Source organism: Stenella coeruleoalba (assembly GCF_951394435.1).
Source record: "Stenella coeruleoalba genome assembly, chromosome: 19".
In the NCBI taxonomy this organism is placed as follows: Eukaryota; Metazoa; Chordata; class Mammalia; order Artiodactyla; family Delphinidae; genus Stenella; species Stenella coeruleoalba.
In genome coordinates, this window is record NC_137165.1 from 18,046,760 (window position 1) to 18,065,198 (window position 18,439).

Sequence of the window (18,439 nt, forward strand, 5' to 3'; positions counted from 1 at the left end):
ATACGGTACAAATGAGCCTATCTACAAAACAGAAACAGACTCATAGACAGAGAGAAAAATATGGTTTAAAAAACAGTAAGAATGGGAAATCTTAGAAGCAAGGGAAAGCAGGAATGTTCAAGACAGGAAATCAGAGAGAGGCCTGGAAGGAGGGGGTTGCTAGCAGACCCGGGCACCACATGAGACTGGGCTCTAGAGACTGTTAAAAGCCGGCCAGTAACAGGTTCCTTTGGTGTCAGCAGTTCTAAGGATTCCAGAAACTTCAGCAGGGATCGACTGGGCTGAGCAACAGGGCAGGGCTGCAGGAGTATAATCTCCCTTCTGACTATGAGGCCCTCAAAAAGCTGAATAAAGTTTACCTTGATTCAAGCAGGCCTATCTGCCCCCAACCCCATGCGTGAAGGTGCCCCATACAAACACTCTATTCACATCCTCTGCCTTAACTGCCAATGCCTGAAATTCCTTTAAACAAGGAGAGAAAACATTTTCAATCCACATTCAAAGGAAAAATGACAACAATGCAACAGTCTGGCTAAGATAATACTGAGCTTAAATAAGTTTCAGTTAATCACCCTACCAAGGGGGACCCCTTTGGAGGAGGAAGGAGGAACTAATGGTTTACTGAGGCCGACTAAGTGTTGTACTGTCCACAGACAGTACGTGGGTTTAAATCAATGTGTGTAATTTCCAATGTTGTAATCTATATACATTTATTGAATGACTTAAGAAACAAACCTAAGTAGATCATCTATCGGACCTTCCCCTGTGTTCACAGAGGGAGAAGCTAAAAGTAAAAAGAGCATCAGATCACCATCACCCAGGGATAAAAATCATAGAAGAGAGAAAAGGAAAAGAGCTGAGGACACAGTAGCGGAGAAACTATACATTTCCACACTAACTCAAATCATGTTTACTCTCCCATGAAAAAAGAAAAATGAGAAGCAATACAGACCAGTGGTTAAAATTACTGGAGCCAGACTGGGTTTAAATCCTAGCTTTGCCACTTACCAGTTATGTGACACTGGGTAAATGACTTCACTTCTCTGTGCCTCAGTATCTTCATCCCTAAAATGGGTAACTACACCTATTTCATTGGGTTATTGTGAGAATCAAATGAGTTAATATAAGTAAAGTGCTTAGAACAGTACCATAGTAAATGCAATTTAAATATTAACTGCAATTTGTAATACTATGAGTATTATTCTTACTATGATCTGAGGTATCTGGCCTGAATCTGTTAACTCAGGAAGTCCTATCATTATACAGAAGTACCCTGTTCTCAGCAGCCTCACTAATGGGAGTATTTCTATAAACAAGGGACATCAGCAGAGAAGAGGTTTGTTAGTACAGAAAACTCCTGATTACCTGGGGAATAATTAAATAGATGTTAGGTACCAGACTCCTCATTCCTCTGCTAGTTTTTTCTGGTTAATAAGTTATTCTTTTTTCATAACGTGAGGGGTGAGAGGAGGTGTCAAAAGTGAGACAAGGTTTCTGATGGTGACGACCTCCTCACGAGAACATGCCTCTCGCAAAGGTTCTCCTTCATCCCTCTCCAGAAGAGGAGAAGAGGAAACACAAGAAGAAGCGCCTGGTGCAGAGCCCCAATTCCTATTTCATGGATGTGAGATGCCCAGGATACTATAAAATCACCACCGTCTTTAGCCATGCACAAACAGTAGTTTTGTGTGTTGGCTGCTCTACCGTCCTCTGCCAGCCTACAGGAGGAAAAGCAAGGCTTACAGAAGGGTGCTCCTTCAGATGGAAGCAGCACTAAAAGCCCCGGGAATCAAGATGAATGGGAAAACATCCCAATAAACACATTTTGGATACGTCCAAAAAAAAAGAGACAAATGGGATTTCCCTGGTGGCACAGTGGTTAAGAATCCGCCTGCCAACGCAGAGGACATGGGTTCAATCCCTGGTCCAGGAAGATCCCACATGCAGCAGAGCAACTAAGTCCGTGCACCACAACTACTGAGCCTGCACTCTAGAGCACACGAGCCACAACTACCGAGCCCACGTGCTGCAACTACTGAAGCCTGCGCACCTAGAGTCCATACTCCTCAACAAGAGAAGCCACGGCAATGAGAAGCGCACGCACCACAACGAAGAGTAGCCCCTGCAGGCCACAACTAGAGAAAGCCCATGCACAGCAATGAAGACCCAACACAGCCAAAATTAAAATAAATAAATTTATTTTTTAAAAAAATGAGGGCTTTCCTGGTGGCGCAGTGGTTGAGAGTCCTCCTGCCGATGCAGGGGACACGGGTTCGTGCCCCGGTCCGGGAAGATCCCACATGCCGCGGAGCGGCTGGGCCCATAAGCCATGGCCGCTGAGCCTGTGTGTCCAGAGCCTGTGCTCCGCAACGGGAGAGGCCACAACAGTGAGAGGCCTGCGTACCGCCAAAAAAAAAAAAAAAAAAAAAGAGAGACAAAGCATAAACTAGTGCATTCTGATCATGCTGCCAGTTCAAATGACTTGGCTGGTGGAGAACATGGCAACACTAGCTTAGATAAAACTTTCAGATACACTCCATGCCTTATACAACAAGGAACTGACCCAAGAGGAACTTGGAACAAGCATTCACAATAAAATCCTATGATCTCACAACTTAAAACTTAGAGGAGAGTTTGCTACACTGAGGTGTGTATGGTGAACATCAGACAAGCTTCACTTTCCTAAATCAAAGTTTGGGCTTTGGTTTTTAGGAAAAGCTATTTAGAAATAGGACCACAGAGAATATATCTCAGACAACATGAAAACAAGAAAAAGGAAATTTTTCTAATACAGGAAGAAATGGATGAAGAAATAGAAAATTAATTGGCGGCAGGAGAGGCACGCTTTCAATTTTATTTTATAGAGACTATATATATAGTGTGTTTACTCTGATAGGTTGTCTCTCACAGATACTTGCTCTTATTGATTCACAAAGAAAAAAAAATTGGGGACCTCTGAACGCTTAAGACTGATTTTTGAGAGGTATTCTATTTACCAAGAAGAAAGAAGACGTAAACACAGTGAACACACACTATTTATCAGGCAGAAGCAAGGCATTTTATACCCATTATCTCAGTTCATGCTCATAATAACCCTGTGAATACATACGAGAAAAGCGAAGCAAAGAGAAACAAGTAAATTGCTCCAAAGTAACACTACCTAGAAATGACGGAATAAACTCAGGACTGTTTTGATCCGAAGCTCATGGATGCTCTGTGTACTTCACTTACTGCCTAAGGCATGACAGACAGATCTTTTAATATCCACTTGCCTGAATGTTAATGTCTGCCCACAGAAGTAAGTGGGAGCGCTGGAGTAGAGAACACCGGACGATTCAGCATCATTCCGAAGCGCTATGTTTCTTCGACTGCTCAGACTGTACCCCTCAAAGCCAGCTGTCCACTCTTTTTAAAAAGCAAAGATATTGTAAATTGTTAGAATCTTTTGGGGAATATCTTCAACACAGGCACATTGAATAAAACTTGGAAGTGGAAGACGCTACTTAGGGTTCATGGGCAAGTTCAATGAAAGGAAAAATTCAGTGACAGGGTGTCATGGTCAATCCTACAAATCACAAGAAAGATTTTAGTCTCTTCCTACACATTTTTGGCAAGGAAGATCAAATAAGTGTTATCTCTTACCTAATAAAATCATGTTTGAGCTTATTCCAACCTGATTAAGAAGTAATTAACCAAGTCTAAATCTTTTTTTTTTCTAAATCCTTAAAAAAAGTTATATAGGAGAGGTCAATTTTGGATTGTAAGACTTCTAAGAAAAAGCCTCTATCAAGATATACGTTGAAGGTTTGGGTCGAATGTTGCAGTCTTCTAATGCAATATTTAAACTCTTTGGTTTTAGGATGCTTATAATCCTGCCTGGCACTATTCGGGGACTCTGAAGATAAGAACGAATGAAAAGTTCTCAAAATTCACATGAAGCAATTTGAGCAGGAAGTAAAAGACATATTCCATGTTATTCTCCATCAATTCAGGGTTTATCCTTAGGAAAAAGGGCTGTCAGTGTGCTGCCTTTAGCACAGGATACGTGTACTCATACACAGTTAAGCTTCAGGAGTGAGAAGGCAACAGCATACCATGAGGCACCAGCGTGGAATGACCTATCTGGGGAACACTCCAAGGACTCCACTCCTGTCGGCCATCTCCTCGGGCGCAGACTCTGAACTGATAATCAACATTGGGGTCTATGTGCAATACTATGAATTCAGTTTCAGAGCCTACATACACGTCCTCAAAATGACTGGAAGTACATTTACGGAACTGGAGCCTGTAATCTTGGGCGGTAAAGTCGTCATCCACCTGAGGAGAAAGGCTTTACGTTAGGTAAACGTCAGAGAATAACTTCTCTCAGCATCACTACTTAGGAACTTTGAATGGGGGCATTTGGGGCCAAGCATACAGGTCCACATGCTGAATACGGGTTCTTCTCAGGAAGGTCAGAGGAAACATGCCATTATTATTTCCCTTGTTTTCCTTATTGAACCATGTGTTTTATAACCCCAGTCTGATATGAAAAAAATGTGCTTCCTCTGAAGCAATGGCATGACTTCTAAACAATTAATGCCAAAGATAAGACATTCAAAATTCAAAGACAAGTATCCCAAAACTACATTATTCATATAACCAAGAGAGAGCTAATATCTGAAATATATAAAGGACTCCTTAAAATTAATAGAAGACAGGGCTTCCCTGGTGGCACAGTGGTTAAGAATCCACATGCCGATGCAGGGGACATGGGTTCGTGCCCCGGTCTGGGAAGATCCCACATGCCACAGAGCGGCTAGGCCCGTGAGCCATGGCCGCTGAGCCTGTGCTCCGCAATGGGAGAGGCCACAACAGTGAGAGGCCCACATACCGCAAAAAAACAAAAAACAAAAAAAAAAGAAAATAGTTTCCAGAAGCTGACCACCCACCTCTGAATGATGTTATCTGTCAACAGCCAAGACATCATGACTCATCTGGACATGGTTTTTATCTAAAATATGGTAATTCACACGCATAATATGATTGAATATACAAAATTCTTGGCAATGCTAAGAGTGTGAAAAAACCATACTTTAAAACTTTATTTCAGAGGTATTAGTTCAGTGTTGAACAGAAAAATATCCAACACCCAATGTTCACTATCACCTTCTGACTTTTCTAATTCTGAACGATCCTCAAGTCACCAAGAGTTAAGTTTGGGAAATATGTGATGGGAAACATTTCGATACAGAGATTTTATAAAGTACCTTCAAAAGTGTTTATCCCAACTGGAAGAGCTACCTCAGTTCAGGTTCCCTGTGACCTTAGTTGTAAAGCAAAGGGCACTTTTGTTCATGCAGAGAAGAAGACATTCAAAGGCAACTAATAAAAAAAAAATCGTAAAGGCCCCCAACTCTCAAATCCATAATGCTGAAGCCATTTCTACAATCCTGAATTACGTACCTTACACCATCGTACGATGATGCCTCCGGGTTTCTCTATCAATTCTTCTATCTGTACTGGTGGGCGAGACGCTACCGTTCCATGCTTGAAAATATGGTCTTTCACTATGTTAAGAATTGAGTCATCCAACTGAGCAGATAAGCAAGGCACATCAACCAGTAAAGGCACCTCTGGTAAGCTGAGGAAACAAAGCTCATGTGTTTATAAGGCTTTTAACTGAGAGTTAAAAATACAAGGAAGTATAGCCTTGAAAAACTGCAAATCACTATGCTGTACACCTGAAACGTATACAACACTGTAAATCAACTATATCTCAATTTTTTAAAAAATAACAAGGAATATTTTATTTACTTATTTTTGGCCGTGCTGCACAGCTTGTGGGATCTTAGTTCTCAGACCAGCGATCAAACCCAGGCCCTCAGCAGTGAAGGCATGGAGTCCTAACCGCTGGACCGCCACGCAATTCCCCAACAAAAAATACTGTAGATCAGTCACATACTGTAACGGTGCAGAAGCCCCCAGTAAATAATGCTAATGGCAGTGGGGGTTTTGCAAGACATTACATTAAAATTCTCTTCCCAAATAAATGAAAGGAACGAGAGAAAATGGGTAGGATCACAATTGTTAAGTTTATAGCAAAAGATCTGGTTTACTGAGCTATGACGCAGGTTTGTTTGTTTTAATTGAAGTGTAGTTGATTTACACTGTTGTGTTCGTTCCTGCTGTACAGCAAAGTGATTCAGTTATACATATATACATTCTTTTTTATATTCTTTTCCCTTATGGTTTATCACAGGATATTGAATATAGTTCCCTGTGCTATACAGTAGGACTTCGTTGTTTGAGCTATGACTTTGTTCAGATTTTTTTAAATTAACAGTTCTCTTACACATTAGGATTGTAGAAAATCGGTAGTAATTCTATACCAGAGATTACAATCACAACTATTTCATACTAGTAATACTGGTAATGGGCAGTGAAAACTTGAGAAACACATTTTCTATATCCCTGAATCCGAATTTTTAACAGGCGAAAAGAAAAAAAGAAAAGCGGACAGCTTAAGCCCAAGAGACACTAACACTTTTACCTGTCCAACTGGATGTGTGAGGCCTTTTTGGTAAAGCTCCACAGTTTTTCATTCTGTTCTCCTACACCACCCAGAATGGCGATCTCACCTACAATCAGGAATAAGAGAACTAGTACAGGGAAAAATGGTCACGTTATAAACTAATCAACACAACCCGTGTCTAAGTGGGTCTCTGGTTCTCTTGAAAACAATTCTTAAGTGATGTCACAAATTCCCCAAAAGTAAACGTAGAAACTATTTTAGGGACTTCCCTGGTGGCGCAGTGGTTAAGAATCCACCTGCCAATGCAGGGGACACGGGTTCAAGCCCCTGCCTGGGAAGATCCCACATGCCGTGGAGCAACTAAGCCTGTGCGCCACAACTACTGAGCCTGCGTGCCACAACTACTGTGCCCGCACACCTAGAGCCCGTGCTCCACAACAAAGAGAAGCCACTGCAATGAGGCCCACGCACCACAACGAAGAGTAGCCCTTGCTCGTCGCAACTAGAGAAAGCCCGCGTGCAGCAATGAAGACCCAATGCAGCCAAAAATAAACAAACAAATAAATAAATAAATAAATAAGAAACTATTTTAGAAACGACTTTAAGGTTAAACGCAAGAGGAAGGGGGTACACAATGACAACATTCTGCCAGAGATGAAAGATTCTGCTCTACAAATGGAAACTTGGTTTGTCAACCAATTTTATGCAAGGCATAAGTCCCAGGGACCTCTTCCCATCTCCCCTACAGAATCTTTATCAACTCCAATAGGAGTCAGTGCAAATATTATCCTGACACAAGCAATAGGGTGAAGGGTCATATAAAGGAAATATTATATAAAGTCATAAGAAAATGATCAACATCTCTGTCCTTCCACAGCCCTAAAGAACACTACTAGAACTGTTTCCCATCTCAGTATACCCTAGAGTTAAAGTGTTTTGAGACCATATGACATGACCTTCCCCCCTTACCAAAAGGAAAACAGACACACTGAACACTGCCTCAAAATCCTAAAAATTTCATAAATAAGTTTTTAATCCCTCGGGAAGGGAGGGGAGGAAAAAGTTTGAAATTTAAAACATTTCTGAAGTATTTAAAAAAAAAATCAGATGCTGCAACAAGCATGTATGTGCCTCAAAGGATTTATTTTCTAAAATAAAAACATTGGTCAAGCCTCGTGGTGATTGGTATACACTCCTGACCTGTGCTGAACTGCTGCTGAGTTTGTTTCCAAATGCTAAGCGCCCAGGGAAAGACATTCTGAAGTCCTGCTAAAAATAATTTTCTCAAAGGCACTGTTATTGTCAGTGGCAAATAAACACTTCTCCTTGAAGATAAGACAAAAATGTAATTAGTGTGTAAAGATAACATTAGTACTATATTCTAAGTGGGACCAAAACGGGGACTAACTTCCAGCTGGAGTGACAGAGCTGGGAGCCAGCCACGCACTTTTCATCCTATGCCACTCACAGCACTCATCAAAGAACCGATGGTATTCAGTCTCCTTCCCTGGATCCTTTTTCCTCAACGCCCTTTTAAATACTGACGTCCCTCAGAGTCCCACCTTCTGTAGCCTTCTCTTATTGTACACTATCTCTTGATGATTTTACTTATTCCCATGGATTCAGAGGTAACATACACACCATTCACTGCCACATTGACATCTCAAGGTATGATCTCTCTCCTAAGCATCACACCCACATTCCCAACTCCTGGCATCTCCGGCACCTTGAACTAACATACCCCAAACCAACTGTCTAACTACCCACCCTCCCCCTTCATGTTCTGTGTCAGTCAACGGCACAATTCACCGGTCGTCTAAAATCACGCTGGGTTGGGTCATCCTAAATTCTTCTCTTTCTCCTCCATCCTATAACCAGGCAATCACCAATAATCAACACTTATGGCTCAGTAAGATCACCATCAATTCTATCTCCAAAATATCTTTTTTTTAATTTTATATTTATTTATTCATTCAGTCATTCATTCATTCATTTTTGGCTTTGTTGCTGTGCATGGGCTTTCTCTAGTTGAGGTGAATGAGGGGCTACTCTTCATTGCAGTGCACAGGCTTCTCACTGCGGTGGCTTCTCTTGTTGCAGAGCATGGGTTCTAGGTGCATGGGCTTCAGAAGCTGTGGTGTGTGGGCTCTGTAGTTGTGGCTCATGGGCTCTAGAGCGCAGGCTCAGTAGTTGTGGCGCACGGGCTTCATTGCTCTGCGGCATGTGGGATCTTCCCGGACCAGGGATGGAACCCATGTCCCCTGCAGTGGCAGGCAGAGTCTTAACCACTGCGCCACCAGGGAAGTCCCTCCGAAAAATCTTAAAACCAGCTCTGCTTCATCTTCACCTGTCACCGTCTCCCATTGCTGCCTATCTGACTGCTGCCACAGCTTCCTCATCGGCCACTTTTACTTCCTTACAACCTCTAACACAGTCTCCAAACTGTGGGCAGTGTCGTTTTTAAAAAATGCAAATCTGACTGTGTAACTCTGCTGCCTAAAATACTGCATTCAATATCTCCCAGATATGCCATTCACTTTACTCTTGACGTTACTTCTGCTTCCAATCGTGCTGTGACCTCCTTTTCTTCCTTTGTCTGCTTGATGAATTTCTTCAAGCCTCGGTGGAACTCCTCCTATAGAAAGCCATCCTACACTCTTCCAGAGGTAAGCGTTTCCCCTTCTGTGCTCCCGTGAGGTCTTAGATCTCTCTCATCGTGTGTGCTTCTCTCACTGGGCTGTGAACCCCAAAGGGCAGAACTTATTACCTTTTTATTTAATGTACCTGACAAAGACCTACAGGAGGGAAGGAGGGGAGGTAGGTAGATGTGGAGACAGGAAGGCAGCAAGGCAAGAACCGAGCATGATTTAACCAAAATAACTGCCTAAAGTTAGGGATATAACCAGTGCAATTTCAGGAGTAAACACCAATCCTACTCGTTAATCTCTAAAAAGAATGATGGCATTAAATCCTATAGACCATTGACACTCCGAAAAATATGTGAACAGACTCAAAATGACCGTAAAATCACTGTGTTAACAGAACCATGAAAAAAATCCTTATTTTGTAAATGATTATAATTTACTCCGTATTTTGTAAATGATTATAATTAGTACATTAATTGCATTTACCCTAGGATACCTCACTGTACACCTGTCATCCTGTATCACAAACTGTCCCAAGGTACGCATAGCCTGAGCACCCCACAGATGGCAGGAAGCCTGCTGGAACCCTGAGATACCAGCAGCGTCAATCTGAATGTGCTGCGTTTAACAGGCTCCCTGGACTCCCCACCTTCTTTTCTTTTTTTTTTTTTTTTTTTTTGCGGTACGCAGGCCTCTCACTGTTGTGGTCTCTCCCGTTGCGGAGCACAGGCTCCGGACGCGCAGGCTCAGCGGCCACGGCTCACGCGCCCAGCCGCTCCACGGCATGTGGGATCCTCCCGGACCAGGGCACGAACCCGTGTCCCCTGCATCGGCAGGCGGACTCTCAACCACTGCGCCACCAGGAAGCCCTCCCCACCTTCTTGGACTAAGTCCGCTGCAGTGTTAACTCCGTGCTCTATCAGCTTCTGGCAGTCATCTAGTGGTTTAATGGTCTCCTGTTCAATGGTGTCCACCTCTTGCAAAAGGGTCACCAATCGCTCATCCAGGAGCTTCCCAAGGGTTCCTTTCAAATCGTTAAAATGCTGTTTGAGGACATCTCTCGTCTGGGATGCACTCTCTTTGATCTGAAAAGAAATAACATAAAAACTCAGAATCAGAATCTCTAGAAGGGGCTAATCCACAGGCATCATCCCTAATAATCTCAAGGCACTACACAACCATCACCTTCCATTCAATGATAAACCAAATGTGATTCATTTGTGCAAACTTGCAGACTTCCATAGAGTTGGCCTTCAGGTGAGAAAGCATGGTCCCATCATTCACAACTATGTCAATCTGGCTAAGTTAATTAAACACATCATGCCTCAATTCCCTTATTTGTCAAATGAGTATAACAATGCTCGCTTCATGGAGTTGCTGCAAGGATTAAATAAAAATAGTCTATGTACCGCACTTGGTAGAATAACGGGCACACTTGTTCTCAATAAATAAATGTTAGAAATAAATATTATCTGCACAAAGTAGTTCTCAGAAATAATACGTTTCAGTACCAAAAAAAATTAAATTAAGAAATTAAAATTCATTTTACTGAAAAGCAATAAAGAAACGGTAGATTAAAAAACCACAATACAGGAACTTCCCTGGTGGCACAGGGGTTAGGAATCCGCCTGCCAAAGTAGGGGATACAGGTTCGAGCCCTGGTCCGGGAAGATCCCACATGCTGCGGAGCAACTAAGCCCGTGCACCACAACTAGTGAGCCTGCGCCCTAGAGCCCACGAGCCACAACTTCTGAGCCCACATACCACAGCTACTTAAGCCCGCGCGCCTAGAGCCCGTGCTCTGCAACTAGAGAAGCCACCACGATAAGAAGCCTGCGCACCGCAAGGAAGACAGAACACAGCCAAATAAATAAATAAATTTATATTAAAAAAAGGAAGAATAGCTATAAAAAAAACACAATACAAAAAAAATCACTTCATGGACAACATGCCCTCATTATGGTAAAAGAAAACTAAGAATTTATTCACAATCCAAAAGGTTCAGAGGAGGCAGAAGACAGATGTTCAGGAAAAACACACCTGGGACAATGACTTCATCCTTTTTCAGTCATGGTCCTCTTTGCGAATCTTAATGAGAGGTTTATGAACCTTCTTCCCAGAAAAATGAATAAACCCTACCCAAAAGACATTTATTGAATTTCAGAGATTGCAAATTCCCTCAGATCCCAACCATGGCTCGCTCAGAGCAGTAATTCTGAAACTTGCTTTGCAGAAGAATCACGTATCATACAATTGCATCTTGTTATAGTTTAGATGGCAGGGCTCCATCCCAGAACCAGCTTGGAGAAGGGGCTGGGGGAGCGTATGGGCAGAGTTCTTTTTCACAAGCACACCTGTGACTCTGCAGCCCACACTCTGAGAGACACTACCCTAGGTCCACAGAGCCCACATTAAGAACAGCTGTTCCAGAAGATATAACAGGAAAATCTTTACATCTCACAGATATTCTGAAAACAAGTCAGTTGTCTATATAGACACCGGATTTTTTTTTTAAGAATACAGATAAGATACAATTCACTTTTTCTCACTTAACAGGAAAATTCTAACTATAAGCCAAACATTCAGTTGAATTAAAGCAAACTCATACTTTACTTTGCAGATATTATATTAGTTTCCTAAGACATGTTATGTTTACTACCCTAACCCTTTGCTAACTTGATCTTAGCAAGAGCATTTGACATCCCAGAAAAATACACCAAGAAAAGAACATATCAAAATATGGATAAAGTACAATATTTCAACAGTTAATAGAGAAATTTAGAAAACTTTCTATTCTCTAACACTAAAATTAAAAACAATACAAAACTGTTGTCCAGAAATGTTCACAACCATGTAAAAACAAAAGATGCCCACGTCTAAGGACTACAAAGAAACACAGGAAAAAAAAAATGGTTTGATTGGCTGGGGAGATCACAGAAACAATTTTTTTCCCCTTTTGACATTAATATAAGTTATGATGGTATATGTGCGGTAAGTGAAAGAATTTCTTAAATCATAAAGAAAAAGAGAAATCCTAATTTAAGTTTAATTGTTAACTAATCTCTGTAAAGTTACTAGAGAACTTCTAAACCCAAGACGAAGTTTAAAAAAAATCAGGGGGCGGGTATATTCAAAATCTCCTTGATCTGGTGCACCACCAACTGTGGGATCCTTGAGAATCAGGCCCTAACGTACGTAGCACCTAGCAAATAAATGTTCAATGAAATTAAGTTAATCGTGTATGTTTTTAAGACCTTTTAAAAAGAACCAGGAAAAGAATGCCTTATGATTTTTATATATCTCACCTGGAATATTGTTAGAAATGCAAAATCTCAGGCCCCACCCAGAATTACTGGATCAGAAGCTGCATTGGTAACAAGATCCCCAGGTGATTCATACCGGCCTTACAGATACCAGAGTAAATGAAGACAATGTGTTGGCGCACCCTCACCACCGGGAGGAAATTCTGCAGTCGAGCGCTGTACCAGTGAGGTCCTATCTCCCTCTTCAGCGGACACCGCACACACAGGAAGTGCATTAGTTAGGTAAAGTCAATTTCCTCTTTAGGAAGAATTCAAAAGCTCCTTCAACTGCTGCAGAGCTCCACTACATTTTGTTTTTGTTTCAGAACCTCAGAAAAAAAGGAAGTGTGTGAGCACAAAGCAGTGAGAGGGCCAGCGAAGGGAGAATCCATTTCCAAATCCACCTCCCGCAATTTCATTATAAATTTGACTCCTTTTTGTTCATAGATTCCCGACCACTGCTGTTCCAAACTTGACACTACCTTGGCATCATTTTCTTCTCCCTGAAACAGTTCATAATTCAAAGCCACAGCCACCTTTAATTGAATCATGTAACTAATCAAGTTCATTCGCTTGGCTTTTAATAAAACTAATTTTAAAATGCAAACTTTGCTGCTGAGTGAATTTCTTCATATTTGAGGTGGTACCATGGTCCATTGAGTGTTATAGCTCACTCAATCTTCCCAACAACACTGAGAGTTAGGTCTGTATTGTCTACGTTGAAGAAAGTAAAGCTCAAGGAAGTCAAATAACTTCCCCACGGCTTCCCAGTGCCAGAAACAGTGCGACTCCAAGGACCATGGTCTGTCCACTACACCAAGCTGGTTAGTGCTTACAGACCCCATTTTAAAGCATTCCCATAAACCGCTAAATTATGTATTGGATGAAGACATTTCCTGCTGCAATGTGTATTTCTTGTCCTTGCATAAAGAATCATGTGGTAGATTCCATATATGTGTCAGCATATGGTATCTGTCTTTCTCTTTCTGACTTACTTCACTCTGTATGACAGACTCTAGGACCATCCACCTCACTACAAATAACTCAATTTCATTTCTTTTCATGGCTAAGTAATATTCCATTGGATATATGTGCCACATCTTCTTTATCCATTCATCTGTCGATGGACACTTAGGTTGCTTCCATGTCCTGGCTATTGTAAATAGTGCTGCAGTGAACACTGGGGTGCATGTCTTTCTGAATTACGAATTTTCTCAGGGTATATGCCCAGTAGTGGGACTGCTGGGTCATATGGTAGTTCCATTTTTATTTTTTTAAGGAACCTCCATACTTCTCTCCATAGTGGCTGTATCAATTTACATTCCCACCAACAGTACAAGGGAGGGAGATGCAAGAGGGAGGGGATATGGGGATATATGTATACATATAGCTGATACACTTTGTTATACAGCAGAAACTAACACAACATTGTAAAGCAATTATACTCCAATAAAGATGTTAAAAAAAATGTGGTAGACAACCACTCAGGGCAAAACAACTGTGATGGTTTGTAACAAAGTAAATTTAAGAAAAATACAAATGATATACAACTCAAGGTCTCAGAAGGGAAACTGTAATATACATTGTTTATGTTGATTAACAATATTCAGAACGAATTTTCTACTAAAACCTCTCCTGTAACAGACCATTAAATCTTATTTACAAAGTTTCCACTGCAGTTGACTCTAATTCCAAAGCAACTGTATTTTTAAAGTTTTAACATGAGGATAAGTTCTCAAAATGCCAAAAAGTCATCAAGATTATACATCAATACTAAGCCATGCAAAAGCCTAGAAAATATATACTTCACAGTCCTCCAAGACAACAGAGACTGACATTTTCTAGAGTTTAGCTACTAAAATGTCATAAAACCTACCTAGAATCTGATTTAAGACACCTCTGGTCTTAAGTGGCAATATACAGTTGCCCTATCTATAACACAACATAACATGTGTGTGTTTCAGGAAATTAAGTAACTGGAATCTCCTCTACCTCCTCTGAAACATGCATTTTCATGACTTTATAGAAGAAAAGAATTTTTATCCTCCAAGGGTAATCTAAGAATTTATTTTCCCAATTGTTTTGCTTACAGGAAGCTAACTAAAACTATTTTAAAATTAGAGACTGTCTTTACACACTATTAGCTAACAAGAACACAGGGATCAAAAATAAAAGACAAAGATAAAAAATAGTCAACTGAAATTGAAGAAGCTAACCGAAATGTTTCTTCTCAGTTCATATGAAATGTACTGCATTAGCTATTTGTCTTCACACTGACACCAAGATATTAGTCATTAAAAATACAATGGCAATAATAACAATACAACAGCAGCTCCCACCTACTGAACACCTACTGTGTACCAGAAACTTATACCCATGGTCTCATTTAAATTCTACCACAACCCGGTGAAAAGCTAGTCAAGTGGCAGGAAATCTCAACTGTCTGCTTCATGTATGGACTCATATGTGCTGCTACATTTCCTTCTTGTCTCTTACAGTTAGGCTTTGTTTTTTAAAAAAATATTCATTTATTTATTTGGCTGCACTGGGTCTTAGTTCCGGTATGCAGGATCTAGTTCCCTGACCAGGGATCAATCCCGGGCCCCTGCATTGGCAGCGTGGAGTCTTAACCACTGGACTACCAAGAAAGTCCCTACAGTTATGTTTCTTTAAAACATGCTTATTAAAACTTCCAAAAAGAAAATCTTGATTATATTACTTGGTAGTCTGTTACATTAATGGCCCCAATGAACCAGCAACCATGCCTTGTGGTACTCATATCCTCATGCAGACCTCTCCCCTGGACAGGAGGCTGGGCTGGTGGCCAGCAATGCAGTCACATGTGCATCGTTATAGAGTGGAACTGAGCTGTGCCAGCTCCAGGCCTCAGCCTTAAGACTACCTGGCAACTTCTACTTCTGCACTGCAAGAATTCCTGAGCCACTGTGTAAGAAGCACGGCTATCGGGGCTTCCCTGGTGGCGCAGTGGTTAAGAATCTGCCTGCCAATGCAGGGGACATGGGTTCAAGCCCTGGTCCAGGAAGATCCCACATGCTGTGGAGCAACAAAGCCCGTGCACCACAAGTACTGAGCCTGTGTGCTCCAGAGCCCTCGAGCCACAACTCCTGAAGCCCGTGTGCCTAGAGCCCATGCTCCACAATGACAGAAGCCACCGCAACGAGAAGCCCGCGCACCGCAATGAAGAGTAGCTCCCACTCAACACAACTAGAGAAAGCGCGCGTGCAGCAACAAAGACCCAACGCAGCCAAAAATAAATTAATTAATCTAAAAAAAAAAGAAGCATGGCTATCTTTCCTGAGAGAACAAGTGGAAGGGGGAGAAGAGTGAGAGGGGTGGGAGGAAGAGTGTGGGAGGGAGAGAGCTTGGCACCCAGGCTCAGCCATGCCAGCATTCCAACTGAGTCCTGCTACTACTTAAGGCTCCACACAGGTAAGTAAATGTTCTATCTTGAACATTCCAGCCTCAGCTGCCATCTGACTGCAATTACATGAGAGCTGCCAGCAAAATCAGAACTGCCCAACTGAGCCCTGGTTAATCCCCCGAACACTAAGCAAATTGTTGCCTTTGTGCTTTGGCATAGTTTATTATGTAGTGACAAATAGCCAAATCATGATAAAACAAATGTTTAATTCTTGCTTATCTGCATTAGTGAATAGGGTGCCTATAATTAAGACTACGAACAATCTAAAAAGAATGTCTGCAAAATCACACCCACAACATTCATAAAGGCATTCATTCTATATTTATTGAGGTCTAGTGCCAGGAACTGGGGTTATAAAGATGAATAAGGCATGATCCTGACCTCAAAAAACTATCATTCTAGTAAAGGAGACAGTTGCATGCACATGTAACTATAGTAAAAAGTATTAAGTCCTTATGTAAGTGAGACAGCCACAAACCCATCAGAGCTCAAAAAAGTCATTCTGCTGGGAAAGAGAGGAGGAGACATTTAAAGAATAAGTTACCAGTTGGAGAAGTAGGGGAGGTCACCTTGAATAATAATAATATTTGGTGGCATTATTTCTATGGCTAGTATTTATTAAGCAGTTCATATGTCCCAGGCATCGTGCTAAACGTTTTACATACATTTCTCATTTTAATTCCCACACTGGCCAAGTAAAGTAGGTACTATCCTTATCTGCATTGTACAGATAGGGAAGTGAGGCGTCAGGAAAGTTAAGTTTCTCAAGGTCTCACACCTAATAGGGGCAAATGCAAAAAAAGTAAAATAACTGCAAATATAAATGATTCATGGATACCCCTCAAAAATAAAAGCCTGTCCCAGGAATTCCCTGGTGGTCCAGTGGTTAGGACTCGGCGCTTTCACTGCCAGGGCCCAGGGGCCCGGGTTCAATCCCTGGTTGGGGAACTAAGATCCCACAAGTCATGCAGTGTGGCCAAAAAATTTTTAAATAAAAATTTTAAAAAGTCTGCCCTACATTTGTTTGGCTTTAGATCACAAATTAGCCATATTATTTACCAGGTTTCTAGTAATAAGAACAGTTCTTCTCTATCAAATTTAAATTTACATTACACTCTATATTGAAAAAAAAATTCTACACAGAGAGAAACTGGGTTCCTCTGTGACACTCACACACTTTTTGAGGTTAACATTATAGATTCTGAATGCTTGTTTAAATTCTCATTTATATCCTACATTTCAAGAGAGGTTTGGACTCAACAAGCAGCTTTCAGAGTGTCGTGTTTAAAGACAATTTGTGAAAAGACTTAAAAAAGGATGACTGAAAAGCCAATGTAAATATGTGGTTTTTGCACACAAATATATGTGCAGCTTTTTCCCTTGGTAGTTGATTATTTAGTGTTGCTTCTAGAGCTTTGCTTCCAGTATTTTGGCATATTTGAGTCAATACATTTTCAGCCTACCACCAACAAATGCTCCGTAAGTACCTATGTAACAGACTATTCACCTCTGCGTTAAAAATTAGACTGTACGTGGGAAATTTTTCATAATGCTTATGATATAATGCTAACCAAAAGAAAACAACAAGTATAAAGCTGCATATACAGCAGTCTTTCAATTTGGCAAAATAATATGTCTAGAAGGGTACACCAAAATGCTAACAGTGGGTGTCTGTAAGGAGTAGAATTATGGGTGATTTTCAGATTATTTCATCTGTTCTTGGTTTTCCCCAGCTCCAGATTTAACCTTTTCTTAGGACACTATAATAGGGGCATTTTAAGTACTACTGCAGTAACAGATTATTTTCAAACAGATTTTTTGGACTGTTTTGAAAACGGGTAACAGAAGGGGAAGTGGAGATAAAAGAAGCAATAACAGCTTTCTTTTCTTTGCTGAGCTACTAAGACTTCCTGCCCTGGTTCTCTGAAATAATTTTTTTCCCCCCACTGAGTTCTCTATCTGTTCCAGTCTTTAACTAGTATGCTACGTGTTTTCAAATCCTGTGAGAATAATGATCTATGGAGAACCTGGTATTGTACATTAGGAATATCAAAGTTCCTAATAAGATCTTCAAAAAATTATCTGAAATCAACTATTAAAAAATTGAAAACAAAATACTATGAGAGGGCTTCCCTGGTGACGCAGTGGTTGAGAATCCACCTGCCAAGGCAGGGGACACAGGTTCAAGCCCTGGTCTGAGAAGATCCCACATGCTGCGGAGCAACTAAGCCCATGTGCCACAACTGCCGAGCCTGCGCTCTAGAGCCTGCGAGCCACAACTACTGAGGCCTGTGTGCCTAGAGCCCGTGCTCCGCAATAAGAGAAGCACTGCAATGAGAAGCCCGGGCACCGCAATGAAGGGTAGCCCCCGCTCGCTCCAACTAGAAAAAGCCCAGGTGCAGCAACGAAGACTCAACGCAGCCAAAAATAAAAATAAATAAAATAAATAAATTTTAAAAAAATACTATGAGAGACAAACTGTCACAATACAGATGTTAAGACACGCTAGGGCAAGTGCTGGCTTGAGATCGTCAAT

General features: G+C 41.2%; 2 protein-coding genes across 2 annotated transcripts in view; one reads left to right on the top strand and one right to left on the bottom strand.

The window, feature by feature from the left end:
• The window catches only part of CRLF3 (cytokine receptor like factor 3), a 43,284-nt gene that overhangs the window by 20,481 nt on the left and 4,364 nt on the right, over window positions 1-18,439 (bottom strand). The window contains exons 2-6 of the mRNA XM_079904140.1: window positions 10,037-10,244; window positions 6,533-6,620; window positions 5,446-5,623; window positions 4,095-4,317; window positions 3,273-3,405 (exon numbers count right to left, since the gene is read on the bottom strand). Coding sequence (XP_079760266.1) covers window positions 3,273-3,405; window positions 4,095-4,317; window positions 5,446-5,623; window positions 6,533-6,620; window positions 10,037-10,244 — 830 coding nt within the window. The remainder of the gene's footprint in view (window positions 1-3,272; window positions 3,406-4,094; window positions 4,318-5,445; window positions 5,624-6,532; window positions 6,621-10,036; window positions 10,245-18,439) is intronic.
• LOC307178051 (small ribosomal subunit protein eS27-like) lies at window positions 1,479-1,848 on the top strand. Its single transcript, XM_079905706.1, has one exon. The coding sequence runs from the start codon at window positions 1,523-1,525 to the stop codon at window positions 1,775-1,777; it is 255 nt and encodes an 84-aa protein (XP_079761832.1). The 5' UTR covers window positions 1,479-1,522; the 3' UTR covers window positions 1,778-1,848.

Bases quoted from the DNA above. Each gene is read 5' to 3' on its own strand.
- LOC307178051 (XM_079905706.1), top strand. From the start codon at position 1,523: ATGCCTCTCGCAAAGGTTCTCCTTCATCCCTCTCCAGAAGAGGAGAAG.